Source organism: Lytechinus pictus, chromosome 2 (assembly GCF_037042905.1).
Source record: "Lytechinus pictus isolate F3 Inbred chromosome 2, Lp3.0, whole genome shotgun sequence".
NCBI lineage: Eukaryota > Metazoa > Echinodermata > Echinoidea > Temnopleuroida > Toxopneustidae > Lytechinus > Lytechinus pictus.
In genome coordinates, this window is record NC_087246.1 from 56,348,573 (window position 1) to 56,367,082 (window position 18,510).

The window sequence follows — 18,510 nt, forward strand, 5'->3', positions numbered from 1 at the left end:
TGCCTAGCTTAAACCCCCTTAGCCCACTCGGCCACGGCACCTCCACATATTTTTTGTTTTGAATAATATTTTATTTTAATTCTTCCTCTTTCAAATATGAAGTTAACTATAGCTCTTCCATATAACAATGTGAAAGCAGAGAAAAAATACATATCAATCGACAAAAATAAAAATAGACATTGTCAAAGATGACTTTTTTCCCTGAACAGAATAGAAATAATCTCTTTTGCACATACCTTACCCCCATACCCCTCACCAAAGACCCCCCTCACCCCTCATCTCTCTCCCCAGAAACTCACACAAGCTCGATCAAAAACTCACCACAACTCCCCTCCCCTTCCCCGTCACAAAATTCACACATCCATCTACACACGTACAACCACATCCTGCTCTGGTACAACTATCTGTATTTGAACAAACAAAAAACAGAAACAAAGATGAAGCAATCAATGCATCCATAGTATTAAAGGAGAATGAAACTCTTGGAGCAAGTTAGCTTTTGTGAAAGCAGAAAAATCAAAGAATATGATCAACAAAACTTTGAGTAAAATAGGACTAGCAATAAAATAGTTATGAGCATTTGAATGTCGAGATCACTAATGCTATGGAGATCCTCCTATTGGCAATGCGACCAAGATCTGTGATGTCACACACGTACAACTCTCCCATTTGGACACTGAAAATATACCCCAAAACATCTCTTTTTGCTCATTCTAATCATATGACAAACGATTCATCAATGATATAATGTTGTGAAACCTCTTTACTTGTCATCTCATAAAGAGAACACCTCACCTTGTGATAGACTCTATAAAAGTGAGAATATAAGTCAAATAAGTACTAAAGTAATGAGGGAGTTGTACGTGTGTGATATCACAGATCTTGGTCGCATTGCCGATGGGAGGATCTATATGGCACTAGTGATCTCAATATTCAAATATGCTCATAACTTTCTTATTATTCATTCAATCTTCCTCAAACTTTCAACAATATGTTTCTTTGATTTTTCTCTTTGATATGGATTCAGCTGGTTTCAAGGGTTTCATTCTCCTTTAAGAAAGGTATATGCATTGATTTGTTCCCATCCCCAGCTATTTGATAATCCGTATCTGTCTTATATTAAAATGCGTCACTTTCTGTACGGTTGGTAATGTTCCCTGTTTTCTTTAACTAAAAAGTAATATACTTAATTAAAAATACAATACAATTTATTAAAGATACTCTTGTAGTATTTCCAGATATCCCCATGAAAATTGTTTTCCAACTGTCACTGCCAAGTTCATTCAGTTGAAGTACCGTAATATAACTTTTGTAATTTATTACGCCGCCCTCTATCGAGCACATTCCATTAACCAAAATATTTTTGTTGACGGTTGCTTGGCACTTGACTTTGGCTTTGCATTTGGGGATCTCAGTCGTATCTTTAATTTATGTAAGTTCATTTCAATCTAAGTTTGCCCAAAATTTCATGAAAAACTAACCAAATTGTGGGCTGTGTATCAGATAAATTTAACTGGTGGTAGGCGCAACTTTGTCTTTATCATGCACCGCGCACCGGGCCGAGCTTGTCTGCTAACAACACAGGCCCGGCCAGAGTCCGTGTAATACGACTTACGAGGCAGACATGTCACATGATGATATGGTCACGTCCCCAAGTCTGCGCACCTAGCGATTTGAGTTAAGATTTAACATGAATTTATTTTTATTTCACAAAATCTTTCAGTTGGTAATGTTCCTTACGTCATTATGAGTTAGTGTGCCAAATATCTCATGGAAATTTGAAAGAAATAGGGCCTATAATTTATAATAAATATAAATAATAATTACCGTATATATAGGCCTAGGCCTACTATAGGCCTAGGTCTAGTAGGACTAGGTATGATTTTCTTGGAAAAACCTCAGGCAGTCATTTTCAATTTCAGATTTAGGCCCTAATTAAAAACAAAAAAATGGTGCCCCGTGTCTGCACACCCATTCACTTTGCACGCGACTCGGGGATTTTAAATTTAATGAAAGAGGCTGCATTTAGAGGCCATCACAAGAAATGCCCAAATTTAATTATTTTTCCATCATTGTGAATGTGAGTCGGATTTTGTAATTAATATCTGTCTATGCATTAGGCTTAGCTGTGTACCGGTACTTTGTGTTCGTTGCGTATCTGTTACTAGAATCGCACAGGTACAAGGTTGTATGCGCAGAGAAGGGGGACTGTGCAGACTTAGGGGAGCTTGCCATATTCTCCAAAATGGGGTAGATTGGGGTCGCAATAGCACTCCAAATAAAAAGGGGAAAAATAAATTATGCACTTACCACGACTATATGGATGAACTTATGAAGGTCTATATAGTATCCGACTATCGTGACACAGAAATCCTGACATCGAGGCACAAACTGGACACTCAAAAAAAGAAATAGTTTTACCTCTGTCTCGTTCGTTCTCGGTATCGATCGGCCATTTTGTTTTCGATTTTGACAGAAGGAGAACGAACGAGACAGAACTTTTCCTCTTTTTGAGGGTCCAGTTTGTGCCTCGATGTCAGGATTTCTGTGTCACGATAGACCTTCATCCACATAATCGAGGTAAGTGCATGATTTGTGAATTTGCGATATTTTCTTCTTGGTTAATGATCTTTAGAATGTTTGCCACAAACAATGGAGTTTTCCTTGAAAGGGCATTACATGTGATGTGTGCAATAAGCCAGGGGTGTGAGAGTTCAGATTTTTATCTGATTTCAGACTTTTTTGTTTTGATTTTCAGCTTAATTTCAGCTTATTTTTGGCCTTCCTCTGTACAAAAATAAGGGAGCTCTTTCTATTTCAGACTTTTTCAACACTCTTCAGCTTTTTTCAGATCTTTTTATTTGTGACCACTCACACACATATCTCTGTCTTGAAATAAATTTGGGGAGATACTGTCTTCCTCTGTAAGTAGTCATAATTATGTGACACTTAATGTTTTTATAACATCTTGTTTTCGTTCATCACCAGACATCTCAGACAATTTTCATTCATTGTACGCAGTTGAACTGGTAGCAGAAATGACTCAGAGATCTGCAGATTTTAGGGCAAGGTGTGTATTAGAGTAAAATCTGTTTTCATCTTTCTGAGGGTTTTTGTCTTTTAATCTCAGGTTCTTTTCGCCAAATTCATTAATATGCCAAAATTTAGTCAAGCTCCTTGTGTTAAAAAAAAATCACTTCAGTCGGGTCTAAACAATCCTACATATATGTATCCGAGATGATATTTGATTATCTTTCATTGAATTATTACTGTACTAAAACTACTTTTAAAAAAAGAAAAGAAAAAAATTAAGTAAAAATAATCAACAAAGCTCAAAATTGGCAATACAATTAAAACTACAAAATCACTGTTTTCATGCACAAATTTGCAAATTCTTAGCTTGTAAAGACATTTTCTAATTTCTATCATACACATATTTAAAAGGAAAAATGCTGCAACAAAAGAAAAATATCCATCTTGCTGATTTGAAGAATAAATAATGCTAGATTAAGGCTACATTTATTTCCTTCTCCTGAATGGGTTATAATCTTTTATATTGTTTCTTTTTTGGGGGGGAAGGGGGGGGTGGGGTGGACAGGTTTATGATAATCATAATCATGGAAATCGCATTATGGAAGTATTAACTAAAGCTCTCTATCAACCTCTTTCCAAAATATTACTGCGAATATGATTCTTTTCTTATTACTAGACACATGATAATCAAGGTTTAAATGAATCTAATACATCAAAGACCATTGTCACGGATGTCATGTTGACTGGCTTTCATGTCCCTCACTGGCCTTTGAGATTTATTGTGCCCTCTTTTAATTTTCCCCATTTGTGCTCAAATATAGAAATATGTCCAATGGAAAAGTATCCTTACCCTAAACATATCAAAAGTTAGGCCTGTGTAATTGATTAAGTGTCTTTTTTAAAATGCCATTCAGGGAGAACCAATCAAAGTTTGTACAGCAGCGAATCAATGCTGTTGAGAAGCACTTTGCGGATCTATGCCAGGATTTTTCTGCCTACACCCGTAAGCTTGCCCGTGTCCGTGACAGGGGTGATCTCCTCTCCAAGTCTCTCTTGACCTATGCTGAGGCAGAGGCCCCTTCTACCAAGGCTGGTCTTACTGGCTTTGCTGAACACATCTCCTCTATTCAAGATTACAGACAAGCTCAGGTACGTTGGTCAACACACATTCCTTAAGTTAAAGGTCAAGTCCTTCCCAGCAAACAGTTGACTTGAATAACATTAATTCGAGAATATTTCAATTTTCGCAGGTTTGACCATAAGGACACTTCATTGTGGATGATAAATTACAAAATAATTCGTGATTTGGTGACGTCATTGGTTTTCTAAATTGCTTACTGACCAGGATGAGCATATTGCTGTTTTGTGATATTAAGAGAAAATTTAGTGAGGAAATGACATTCTTATTTTACATCTGATATTGATAAAATTTTCAAATTTGTTATTGCTTGATTTTTCTCTTTTCATTTAACCCTATCTTAACTGGGCTATTTCAGACCAGTATATACTGGGGGGGTCAAATTGACCCCCCCCCTTAGATCTCGGCCGCTGATCGCGCGATCGCCGCGAAAATTTGCATGCGCATAGAGCCGGATGTAAACTACAAGACTGTATGGTAAAATTTTTAAAAAATTAATTCTTTATATTTTTAATTAATTAATTATGCAAATAGGCGTATGAAATTTGCCCTAAATTTTGGTTTTGTGTATGTTTTTGCCTTTAACTCAATTTATATAGCTAGTAGAATGCTAATGTTTGGTTGGAGTATCAATTATTACATTCCTAACAAATATCTACAAAAATATTGCAAAATATAATTAATTTCTTATGTATTTTATTGTTTTTAAAATTCTTATGTATTTCTTTGTTTTTTCAAACCTTTGTTTTTTATTGTTTTTTCCAATGAACTTTGTCAGGGACCCTTCTGCGATCATTAATAGAATAAAATAAATCCATTTAAACCAACAAAAGTAAAAATAATCATACATCTATGATTATTGGTTGAAAAACACAATTTGCATTGACTTTGTACACAGAATCACGTTTTTGAGCAATTTCGGGTCTGACATGCACTTACAAAATGTTGCGTAATTTCAGAATTGCGTCCCCGGGCGTCGCAATTTTGGTCTCAAAAGATGCGCAAGACTTGAAAGTAAAAAGTCAGTGAGCGGCGCGATAAAAAAACTTTGCGCGACGGCGTAGTGATGAAATTTGTCAAGGGGGGGGGGGTCAAATTGACTCCCCTCCCCAGTTTAATGAGGGTTAAATCAATACATGTAGTTTGCTGGGCTTGATTTAAAAAACATACATTGTCAGCTTTTAAAGGAAGTGGAATGTAATATGCTGGTCCAAGGATTGTGAAAATATTTGCAAATGGAATAATGTCACATCATTTGAGCCAGCTAACCCACTGTACCTGTGAAAACATGATTAATCTGTCTTTAGTAGTTATTGCTGGAGAGTGAGATAATGGCTTTGGCATGTATATGTGTGAGGATATGTCTGGGATATACAGGATATTAAATAATATTTGTCATGAAATGTATTCCACCCATGATGAGATAAGCATTCAAATTGTATCAAAGTTCCCATCAGAGCTGACATTGCTTTCTTCTATTTGGGTATTAAAGCACCCAGTTTAAAAAATGAGTTGATACCCTTAAGTTCTTATCCCTGTGATATCTTATAATTTTCATCATGTCAAACTTGATTTCCCCCTTTTTTGTGCCCATCTGAGAAATGCATCTGTGATAACTCCCCCCCCCCCCTCCCGCCTTCATCAATGTACCCCCATTCCATTTTGAAAGTCCTTTGGCTTTGGACTAAGTGTCCTACTCCTGTAATATTTGTCACCCACTAAAATCCATTTTATTTTTTTGATATTAGGAGGTGGTTATTGCTGAGTTATAGATCTTTGCTCCATTGAATTTATAATTGTATGATATAATAACTAATGAATTGTACCTTGAAATAATGTTCATTTCCTTAATTGTTCTTGTAGGTATCAAGACTGGAATTTAAAGTAGTACAGCCATTGACACTGTATGGTACAGCATGTAAACATGCTAAGGTAAGTCCATGTTAATGCTCGGGCTAATTATAATCTATTTTTGCATTCAAATGCAACATTTCAAAGCAACTTAGTTTTAAACTTACACCAGAAGCATGCATTTGGATCTTGTGTCTTCATTATGTTTAAATTTTTTTTTCAACTTTACTCAATGAGCAATTCTTGGGGTATGGACCCCCTGTTATCAATTTCAAGAGAGTGAAGGGAGATTACAATTAACTATGGTCGGCCATCATTGTCATGGTCACTCATAGGAAAAGTAAATTACAGACATGTGTTATAAGTACATATAATTTTGCATGTTTGGTCAGAGGCCCACATTGAGCAAAAATCAAGTGGTTGAGCTGGCCTAGCATACTGATAGCTTGATATCTTAATGTGATTTACCTTGTGAAATATCCCCAAATTTAGATAGTAATAGTTTCAAGTAACTTCTATTTATAAATAAGAAAGGTTATTAGCTCCCATATTTTGGGGTAGTTGGTAATTACCATGGTGACACTTCTTAGCAGCCAAACAAATCATTAAATGATTTACCAGTACCGGTAATGTTAACTTCTGTGCAATATGGTTGTTGAGATACCCGTGCATCAATTTCTTGCTTATATAGAAATTTGACTTGCTCTCCCTAAACCTAATCTCGATCTGAGACCTTGTATGGGGGAATTCACTTTTTGGTTGTGATTGAAGAATCAATAACATCAAATTCTTTTTGTTATTTTTTCAGGATGATCTGAAGAGCAGCTTTGCTGCAAGAGAGAAAGAAATAAACCAACAAAAGAAACTTGATAAAGTCAGACAGAAAGCCCCATCAGACAGACAACAAATAGTGAGTAGAATACCCCTTTCCAGGCAGACTATCAAACCAAAGAAGAATTCCTTAACCGTCACATGTATTTTTATAAAGTTCTGCAATATTGTTGGTCTTCTGGATGTAGATGACCTTTCCCCTTAAGGCCTTAAAAATGCAAAGGCAAACAAATGCTAATCGTTGTTACTCCGCAAAGGAGAGATGTGGATAAGGCCAGGAGAACTTCACTCTAATGGGGTAGTTGAAGATACTTCAATGACTTTCTTCCATTTTATGGTTAAAATGGGAACAGAACTCTATTGGTGAAGTGATGTGATTGTGAACCCTTTTCTATGAACAAATAATGTCTAAGTGACGGTTTCTCTTGACCTTAGTTTCTTGCAGACTTGCACGATGCGTAGAGATGTGTATAGAATTTGAAACACATTTCTATTGGAAACCCATAATTGTAGACATTGAATGGTTTTGTGAATTCAACCCTGGTTTCCCTTTCCTTTATAGAGTTGCTGTTTATAAACACATCTTATCTAAGCCTGATTTGTGTAAACCCCAATCAAGCAATAGATATTTTTCTGATTTATTCTTAATGTGTTATGATTTCTTATGATTTCAATTTCGACCCCCTATAATGTAGATTAGAGCGCAATATTCCTATGATCCTACCATCTTGAATGTTTCCTCTGATTTGAGAAGTGTGATATGTACCGTATTTGAAATGTTGTTTACACATTTTGTCAAAAACCTATTTATTCAAGTTTACGTTTACAACATATTTAAATGAGATGTTTATGATAATACTGCCTTATGCTTATTCATGTGGGTATACAACTTGTGTATGTTGAAGGCAAAAGTTGCAGACATTTTTTAAGGACTTTAGACAGTACATGCATATTGTAAGTTGAAATGAATAAAAAAGACACACCCATAAACTATCAAACTGATGTCTTTTGATAAATGTACTTTTAATGTGTTTCTACAGCGCAAGGTTAAAGGCCAGGTATGATATCTATGGAATGTTTTCAGTTGGCCTTGCATTGCTTACTAAAATAAATCACAGATTGTCAATAGATCCATCAATGCCATACTGATGTTCAGAGGTCTGCATGATTTGTACATGTATATATGGAAACTAATATGTTCATTCATTTAATTTAAAATGTGTTTTCAGTTAATGAGAAGTTTGCATGTTCTATCAAGAAGTTTTCAAGGCTGGAGCAACAAAATTTTTCAAGCAGCTACCCATTTCAAAAGAAGCACAAAGGAGTCTTCAGGTATCAGTGCACAGTGGTCATTGATGGTGATGTTTGATGCTGCCGGTCTCATGGGGAAAACTATATTTCTTTTTTGTCTAGATAAGTTACAACATGAAGTTTAAGCATACAACAATATGGTTGTCAAAGCCTTGTGTCCAGAAATCTGGTTGAATTATATGATAGCAATTTCAGTTTGTTATATAGTCTGTCCTCAGTCAGGAATCTTACAAATCTGCAACCATAATCCTGGAAGCATGAAACATGCTTTACAGGGAACTGGGGCCCGTCTTACAAAGAGTTGCGATTGATCTGGGGAGCATTTCATCAATATTTTCATCCGACAAGTTGTCAGATCTGACATCTTTCCATGATTTTGATTGGCAGAGAGGCACTGTTCCTATGGTAACTGTCGGATAAAACGTCCGACAAGTCCTTTCATGAAACGCTCCCCTGATCAATCTCAATTATGGACGGCCGTCAACATCCATTATGCAAGTTTGTTTAAAAAAATTCTAGATATGAATGTAAAATTCATTGATTTCTTGACAATTTGGTGTGTTCTCTTGGTTTACAAAGAATATTTTGCAAATTTCCTGTAGAAAAAATTATGACACTGATGGATTTCCATAGAGTTACGACTGATTGGATCAATCGTAACTCTTTGTAAGACTCTATGGTTTGATGTGACTCCAGCTAAACTTGAAAGCTTCTTGGTTTTATGTTCATGCATGTTGTGTTAATTTGACTCATTAATTATAACAGATGTGTCTCACATTCAAAGGGTATAAATTTAAGATTAAGAATCAAATCTGCAAGATACAGTCTTAGATTGTTTTTCCAGGTCTATTTTTCAGTACTATGATTTGTGGGAAATGAATATCATTAACCCAATACTTAACGGGTGGGGGCGTCAATTTGACCCTCCCTCGATAAATTTTGCTCCCACGCCTCATGAAATTTTTTTGTTGCCACGTCACCACTCACAGACTTTTTACTCTCAGTCCTTGCAAATCTTTTGAGTTTAAGTTCATTGAAAAAAACAATAAAAAACAAAAGTTTGATAAACAAAGAAATATAATTAGAAAACGATAAAATACATTGTGGATGAAAAAACTCTTGAAACCTCACTTTCAATTCATCCCTCCCACAATACAGATAACAAGTATATTTGTGCTAGACTTTGTGCAACATGTTCTGGAAAAAAGTATACTATTCAGGATTTTCATATACATGTTATTTTGTCTCGCCTGCATAGCAGAGCGAGATTACAGGCACCGCTTTTCTGACAGTAGAAGTGCCGTCAACATTGAAATGCCATCATGACTTTGAAAGTATATGGATCCAGTTCATGAAACTTGAAGTATCACTGATCACCTTGTATGAGTTTTAGGTCACATGATTAAGGTCAAAGGTCATTTAGGATCAATGAACTTTGAATATATTTGGGTTTTTTTTTTCAATGTCATTCATGACTTTTTTATGGATCTATTTCGTGAAACTTGGACATCAGGTAATCAAGTATCACTGATCATTTTGCACGAATTTAGGGTCACATGATCAAGGTTAAAGGTTATTTAGGGCCAATGAACTTTGACTTAGTTGTGAAATATTTAAGTTAAGTTTTTTAAATGTCATCATACCTTTGATTACTGATCATTTTACATGAGCTTTAGGTCTTATTTCATTATTCATGTGAATTTTTCTATTTGTGAATAATCATGAGTTGCATAATGCAGGCAAGACTGCCAATGGCGTTCCACTTGTTTTAAACATTGGGTGATTTGTCATTTATCCTGAATTTACATTTGCTTGACTTTGCATGAGGAGGATAGAGAGAGAGAGAGAGAAATAGAGAGTGTAACATAGTTAATCTGCTGAAAATAGGTACATGTGTATTGGTATACATACATGTATAAGGTCATACGCAAAAGAGCCATTATGTGGATTTGCATGATTCAAAGTCTGTTTGAAAGAAATCAATACATTTCATGGTACAATGATAAATAATAGACTTTAAATGTTGTGATTTCTTTTTCATTTCATGATTTATAGTAAGGGCTAATCGATAATCTTGAAAATAAAAAGAAATTATTGGCAAATAAAATAGATTTGAGTGTAGAAGGGACATCATGAATTTGTATCGCTACACGAATGTTTCTGTTTTTGGAAAAGTGGCAACCAGTAAGGAACATTGAATCCACAGGAACTTTTCTCACAGTAATAATCAGCAATATGGTGTTCTTTGATATCAGTCTCAGGCAGAGTCTAAGCTTCAGAAAGCCACAGTAGATGCAACCAGAAGTAACAAGGCTCTGGAAGATCAGATGGATGCCTTTGAGAGGAAGAGGTTACAGGATATAAAGGTAAGGTTTCTTCTTCAAATAACAGCAAGAATGTCAAATGTAGATATAATAATAATAATTGTAATAATGATGAAGGATATTGAAGTTGAGATCATACATTCATGTAGTGAATTTCATACTTATAGTTTTATTTTTAAGTGAAGTATCATTAAAGGAGAAGTTCACCCTGATGGCACATGTAAATTGGTTTTAGTGAAAGCAGAAATCTAAAAGAAATGTCATAGGTGAAGATAGGGCGAAAATCCGTCAAAGATACAGAACTTTATGGATTCTTAAGTTGAATATGTGAAGTCACATGTGAGCAGTTCCCCATGTGTCATGTGTTACAAATTCCATTAAATGCCATTTTCTCAGGAAAATTGAAAATTAATTTACTTGTGCATTCATTACATCATCAGATACCTCGTTTTTACCAGCTTCAGTGATCATGAACCATTAATAAATACCTTATGCTACTGGACAGCTGCTGGTATACAATGTCACAAATTCAGATTAGAAAAAAATGGTCTCTTCACTCTCGTATTCTTTGATTGATCTGTGTAAAACCTTCACCCAATTTTTTTCTTTATTTTTACTGCTTTTAATAAAACATCTTTATCCTCAGGGTGAACTTTCCCTTTTAGGTCTGATGCATATTGTCATCCTGTGGAAATTATTGAACTGTAAATTTGCTTTGCATTGTAGAATTGTAAAAATCAGTGATCAAGAATTATTTCAATGACAATATATACATATCAATTTGTGATTTTAGATGAAAAGAAAATTCTCTATTTCATATTGAGAATTTTTTTGTGAAAGAGGGTGCTCTATCCAACTTGGCTATGGCTTGCCTTGCTTGAGTTTAATTATTTGTTTTACCTTATAAAAAAATCTTGTACCATCCCATTAATGCCTATCAGCTATTTGTTTACCTGTTGATTTAAGTCCTTCTTTATAGTAAGCTACCTTCACACCACCATCATAATCTTGCATTCCTTTTCTCTCTTTATATATTTCACAGAGTATCTTGTCTGAGTTTGTGAAGATAGAGATGTTATTTCATGCCAAATGTTTAGAGTCTTACACAGATGCTTTCCAGTCTCTCCAGTCAATAAGTGATGAGGATGATCTTGAGGTAAGGTTGGGTAATCCTCTCATGACCAAAAAGCAACAGACTGCAGACCCTGTGAAAACTGGTCCTATCTCATTAAGTTTGTTGAACTACTTTTTGTTCCATATGACATTCAATATGTTTGTAATAAAAACTTTCATGTACATGTATATACATTTGAATGGTGTGAGAAGTTCCGCTCAACTTGCATTTCTACACCAATCCCAAAGGTACATGCAGCAAGAAAGTATTTTGAGATAGAAGTTTGTTTTCGATCCCATTACCTATTTTTTTTTTTTTTTTTGAAAAAGATATGAATTCATGAAAGAAACTTGAAGTTCAATATATAAGAAAGATGAACATATTTTAGTTTCATGACAAAATTTTGCTGTCCAAAGCTCTAAATCACCATTGGAACTGAAGATAACTTTGGATTGTATGATGTTGAAAATCTCACAATAAGCATGGGTTAGTGACACTGTCTGGAAGGATATAGTCTTGATATGATTACTAATACTCTAATGTCATTTTCCCTGCTATGCCCAAGGTAAACACATCATTGGGATGGTTAATAAAACTGTTCTTATGGTTAGGCTTAATTTACAGATGACTTGAATACGGCATGCAATGCTGTCTTTCAATCATTTTCAATCACATAAAATGAAATGATTGATAAGCATTTACTTATTGATATACATTTTTGTGCAAATTGATATTTCTTTGTACAAATACTGCCAAAACTTTGACCTACACTTAAGCTCTTCTATTGTGGTCACTATTAGCTTTATTAGACACCCCAGGCCTTGTGGTAGTCCTTTCTAATTTGATTCCCTTAGATGGCTTTAGTATAAACAAGTGAGCATGGAATATTACTCAAATAATTGTCTGTCTTATCATCTCTGTCTTTCATTTACATGACTTAATTTGTTGAATGTGAAGGGTGTGCATTGAAAGCCAGGACCAAATGGTACATGTAAGATAATGAAACAAAAAACTATATGTAGCATACATGTATAGATTGTATTTTCAGTTTTGTCATTGTTGAATGTTTAAAGTTATTTCACTCTTGTGTTTTCTGTTTCTCTTTGAAATTTTGTACATGCATATTTGTATCATAGTCAGCGGTTTTTATTTCAATCTTGTGTTTTCCATTTCTCGGTCATTTTGTATGAAACAGGAATTCCGGAATTCACTTCGACCATTCAACACTGCTGACAGCAGCTCAAGGCAGAGTCTATTCAGAGGAGACTCCAAACAATCTCTCAACTCAACATCTGGTAGTTCACGACCCTCCACCGTAGATCGCAGGAGACCTATTAAGCAACAGCTCCAGTACTCAGAAGAAGATGACGACGATGAGGAGGATGATGACGATGATGATGAGGAATATAGTGATGAAGATGTTGCAGAAGACTACTACAAAAGATGATTAATTTGGTGCATGATAAAACAGGTTTAATCAATTTACCTGTATAAATGTATTCTGGAGGTTAATTAATGAACTTTGTAATAACAGTATCAAACTATAAAATAAAGACAAAACTTTTGAAGCATTGAGTGAAAATAGGCCAGGCATGCTATTAAGTGTTGAATTTTGCTGTGATGTATGTGCATGAACTAAATGAGAATGATATTACACCTTGATTTTTTTGTTTGCCTTAGTGTACTATCTGCCACTGTTAAGATATGTTTTTAATTATGCTGTTTAGAAATACAAGGGATACACTCATCAGTATTGATTTATATTTGTTTTATTGATTTATATGTCTTCTGGTATGTTTTAGTGTTGTTTATTGGACAAATTCCCGGAGTACATGGTCTAATAATAATCCATTTCTAAGGAGACAAAGATTCGTCCAAAAGTTAGCTCAGGGTAGGAAATAACTTTAACTTTTAGGGGCTATTTTTTTTATCCAGATTGAGGGGATTACAGAATTTTGGGAGCTTTTTCTTTCATTTGAAGGGCTACTTTTAATGGGGGTAAAAAGCAATTGCGCAGTAAAAGCAAATATTCTTCTGCCAGTTATTTTATTGATTTTCTAAATAATCTTGAACATTGTTTGGAACAGATCTTGGGGCAACTGTAGGGGCGATTTTGGCTTACATGAGGGTGAAATCGCCCGTCGCCCTCATGTATTTCCTACGCTGGTAGGAAGAGTCAGACAGCTTTGTCAGAGCTGACAACTGGAGACGCAAGTATTGATGAATTGCTCTCCGGGTGGGTGTTTCATAAGCTGTTTGTAATTTAAGAGCGACTTTAAGAACGACTGGTGATAATTTTTTGAGGTAAATGATATTCATCTTGAAATGTTCATTGGTGATTAATTAGCGTGCAAGAAAGGTTCACCAGCCGTTTTAAAGTCGCTCTTTAACTTATGAACAGTTTTATGTATGATCTACCATTGTTTTGATCGAGAATTTAATTAGAAAAAAATACAGACAGTATAATTTGCACCAATAGAGTGCTTTGTGAATCAGGTTGTAAGTGATTTTTCACTGTCAGTTGTAATTTAATACAAAATCAATCCATGTATCCAGTCATATTTGTTCAAATCACTGACACGGTGTCTCATGAAAAGCTCCCCTATATGTTTCACTTGTTCCATCATCACACCGAGCTGAGTGTATAAGGATTGCATTCGTCTTGTGAGTTAGCTCAGACACACATGTCAGCAACTTTCTAGTTTTATACATGCACAGAATGTTCAAGTCTGAATTGAATTTAAAATCTTTAAATTGATTTGTGTAAACAAATATATTTAATATCTTTTTATCATATTTATCCATATGTAAATGCCAACATTAAAAAAATATATACATATAGTTATAGTGCTTGGGTGATCCCTAAATCTACTAGCTTTAATAACAGCTAGAAATGTTAGAATAAAAATTTTGCAATCTCTCAGGCTTGTGTGAAATGAAGAGGATCAGTGTCATTGTTATTTACAAAACATTCTAAAAGTAAATGCTATTTTGCTTAAATATTTTTTTTCAATATCTGGCAAATATATTGAGAATCCTATTCAACTTTCAATAGTCTATTTCATTCAGTTTCCCAGAAAAAATAAATAGTGGATTAGAAAATGTTTGCCTTGAAATTGAATTTTTGTCTCACTTGCATAGCAGAGCAAGACTATAAGCGCCGCTTTCCCCGACAGTGGTGGCGGCGTCAACATTGAAATCTTAACCTAAGGTTGAGTTTTTGAAATGTCATCATAACTTAAAAGGTATATGGGCCTAGTTCCTAAAACTTGGAATTAGGAGTAATCAATTATTACTGAATATCCTGCCTGAGTTTCAGATCACATGACCGAGGTCAAAGGTCATTTAGGTTCAATGAACTTAGACAATGTTGGGGGAATCAACATTGAAATCTTTACCTATGGTTAAGTTTTTGAAATGTCATAACTTAAAAAATATATTGAATTAGTTGATGAAACTTAAAATAACAGTAATCAAGTATTACTAAACATCCTGCCCGAGTTTTAGGTCACATGACTAATGTCAAAGGACATTTAGGGTCAATGAACTTTGACCATGTTGGGGGTATTTGTTGATATGCCATCATAACTTTGAAAGTTCATGGATATAGTTCATAAAATGTGGACATTGGGGTAATCAAGTATCACTGATCGTCTTGCACAATTCTTAGGTCACATGATCAAGGTCAAATGTCATTCAGGGTCGATGAACAGTATTTTGTTATCATATGAATGGTGTTTTTTGTGAATAATTTTTTTATAGTCATTTTCAAGGTCAGCATGCACTGCTGCTATATGGAATCGCGTAATGCAGGTGAGACTGCCAGAAGCACTCCACTTGTTTTGGTTCACACATTTTTTCTAATTGGGAGAATAGTACATTAATCATTGAATTTGTAAATTAGAAGATGAAGAAATTAAAATAAACTGTTTTGCTTTTTGTCTAACATCCTTTATAACTGTTGATATATCTCTAGGCTATTTGCTAAAAAATATTTAACAAATTTGTGTATATTTTACATAATACTGCATGATAATGTGCCATTGTATTCTATTCAGTTTGATATTTGTACTATTTTTCTTTAGACCAAATAGAACAGAACTGTATCTTGAAAGAGAACTAACAAAATTATATTATAAAATACGTTACTTGCCAAGAGTTTTTTTTTATAGAAGTGAAGTCTGTCTAAGGTCGACTAAACTATAACTCTGTTGTGCTATGTACAATAATCAATACCAACTTATTTTCATTTCGTATTTTGTTTAGCTGCAGGAATACTTTTTGTCTTTGTATTTTAGTATTTTGTGGAAGTGTTTTTGAAAGGTTATGCTATTCATGAATGTTATATACTCATGATGTACTTATGTGAAAATTAAGGCATTGACAATATCATCACTTGGTTGTTAAAACCTTGAATCTCAAAATGAAGAACAGATCAGAAAAAAAATTAAAGCAATGACATGGGTAGCAACCCAGAAATATATAGAGCTCTACAGGAATTAGGAAACTGTTTCAGACAATATGATATTGCTGCCATTTTTCTAAGATACAGCCTTTTCTGAGCTACCCAAAGTTTTTTAGGGGTTTCACTAGCCCAGCGACGATATTTCATTTACTTAACCCTTTTTTGATACGTAATGTATGTCATATCAGGGAGGTCAATATAATATGAAGGTACTGGTACTTACTGACATTTCTAAATTTATTCAATAGAAATTATATATCAATATCCTTGTCTCTCCATAGTGTTGGAAATTTGAGGTATAAGTCTGGAATTTATTATTTGATTGGGTTATTTTGAAGAATTGAGGGCAATATGATCCATATTTAGCCAATAGATGACCTTGGATTATAAGAAGAAAACAACCAATATATAGCTTTTATATATACAGTTTCTAAGCACTTTACAACTTAAATTGAAGGTAAATGAAATATATATACATTGTATTTAGTTTATATTCAGTGGGTTAACATGTGGGTATGTTTTCTCATCTTTGAGAATTAGGGTCACCTTGCCTTCCAACCGTCCATACTTTTGTTGATATGTTTGTTTTCTATACTCTGAGTTTAATGAATGTCAAGGGTATCCGTCTGTGTTTTTCTTCTGAACATTAGTATTTGAGATAGGGGAGGAAAAATATGACATGTTCCAGAATAAAGTTATATTTATTAATGTGATATTCTGCTGTCAGATGTAGTTATTTTTTGCTGTTGCAGTTTGAATAGTTCAACTCAATTTTTGATTGAGTTTGAACTGGGCCATGGAAAATGGTGGAAGCTCTGATGATTGGATAGAGATGGATGGGTTTTCTTTGACAGATCTGTTCAGAGCCAACCAGGTGTACAGATTTCAGTAGCTTGTAACAGTTTTCTGTTAAAGAATGGTTACCAACCAAGTAGCGAGCAGGGGAGGGTAAGGAACGAAGCTTTCATGGATCGATGTGAGAAAGGGGTTTTAGGTTGAAACGGAGAGAGAGAGAGAAGGGGGGAGGGGCAAGAGAGGGAAACGGTCAAGAGAAAAAATGAATTAGAAAGAAATGGAGAAAAACACAGGAGAGAGACAGAGATGATTTATTGTAGAGGTGCAAGAGCAAAGAGGGAGAGAAATAAAACGAATTTTAAAAAGAAAATTTATAAAACTACAGGGGGGGGGGGGACAGATTAGAGAAATTGGTAGATTTAAGGAGTTTGGTGGAATACTTAGAATTTTCACAAGTTCCATTGTAATGTTACAAGTGTTATATGCAGACCTGCCAACCTCTGGGAATGAAAAACTGTATTCTGTGATAAAAAAACTGTATTTTTCCCCAAAAAAGTGTATTTCATAATAAAATGCTTGGCGCACTCGCTCATCGCGGCGCTCAAGCTGCATGCAAGCTAAAATGCGCACTGCTCTTGCAGATGAAAAAAAAAAACATTAAAACATATGTGTATATCTTCACCCTGATTTGAACAAAATGATTGAAAAAAAAAACAAGTTACCTGAAATTACATTGATCTAATAACCATATTTGTGCACGTTTTATTTATTTTTTTTTTTTTAAATACAAAAAACGTATTTTTCAAAGAAAAAACGTACTAAATACGGCTAAAAGGTACTGGTTGGCAGGTCTGTATATGTAACATAAAGAACAGGGATATCGACCATACCTAGTAAATTTCAAATCTCTTCACTTTTCTCTGGAAACCTCCCTCCCCCATCACCACACACTGATCTTCTGTCATTCCACTTCCCTTTCTGCCTGGTCCTGCCCCTCTCTGCTCTATCCCTTACTAAATACTCTTGTCTCTTTATCCTTGTCTCATCTTTCTCTCGTGCTTTCTCCTTTACTATCTTCTCGCTCTGTTTCCACCAACCTTCTAATTATCACTTCCCTAGCTCTCCTCATACCCTCTTCACCTTGCTCTTCTCCACTCCCTCACCCTATTTCTCTCCTCTCTCTCCCTTGCTTTCTGCCTCCCTTTCCTTCCCTTTTTGCTCCGGCCTTCTTCCTGTCTGCCAACTTTTCATGTCATTACATCCCCTTTAATTTGCGAAGTACCCTTTAAGGAGAATCCAACCCAAATCAAATATTTTTTAAGTAAAAAAATAAATCAAAATTAGACAAATGATAAAATCTATCACTTTACAATGGCGATTTTAAAAAAGCCACAAAGGAAATATCATTTTGATGGAGGTATACACAAAATGCCTAAAATGTCATATTTTCCCAAAGTTATTCTCACAATCTTTTTTGTTAGAAAAAGTACTTGCTAAACGGTGCTTGCGAGAAAACCACAAATTCCTGATAATTGAGAACATGGCAAATCAGAAAGTTGGTCCCCCCCGCCATTATGATGTACTCACCTAATTGCCAATTTGGCATTTACATGTACATGGTCTTCGTGATCTCACTTTAAACCTGCCA

The 18,510-nt window shown here is 34.8% G+C and overlaps 1 protein-coding gene across 2 annotated transcripts; it reads left to right on the forward strand.

Annotated features, from left to right (window-relative positions):
- Window positions 1–1,340: 1,340 nt before the first annotated feature.
- Window positions 1,341–16,780, forward strand: LOC129253928 (CBY1-interacting BAR domain-containing protein 1-like). Of its 2 annotated transcripts, none has more exons than XM_054892367.2 (8): window positions 1,341–1,432; window positions 2,989–3,070; window positions 3,948–4,182; window positions 6,035–6,103; window positions 6,831–6,932; window positions 10,420–10,530; window positions 11,531–11,644; window positions 12,798–16,780. In XM_054892367.2, exons 2-8 carry the CDS (start codon window positions 3,039–3,041, stop codon window positions 13,047–13,049), a joined length of 915 nt encoding a protein of 304 aa, XP_054748342.1. In that variant the 5' UTR covers window positions 1,341–1,432; window positions 2,989–3,038; the 3' UTR covers window positions 13,050–16,780. The 2 variants fall into 2 exon arrangements, with proteins under 2 accessions (XP_054748342.1, XP_063951296.1); XM_064095226.1 differs by having other exon boundaries at window positions 1,353–1,432; window positions 3,022–3,070.
- Window positions 16,781–18,510: the final 1,730 nt, after the last annotated feature.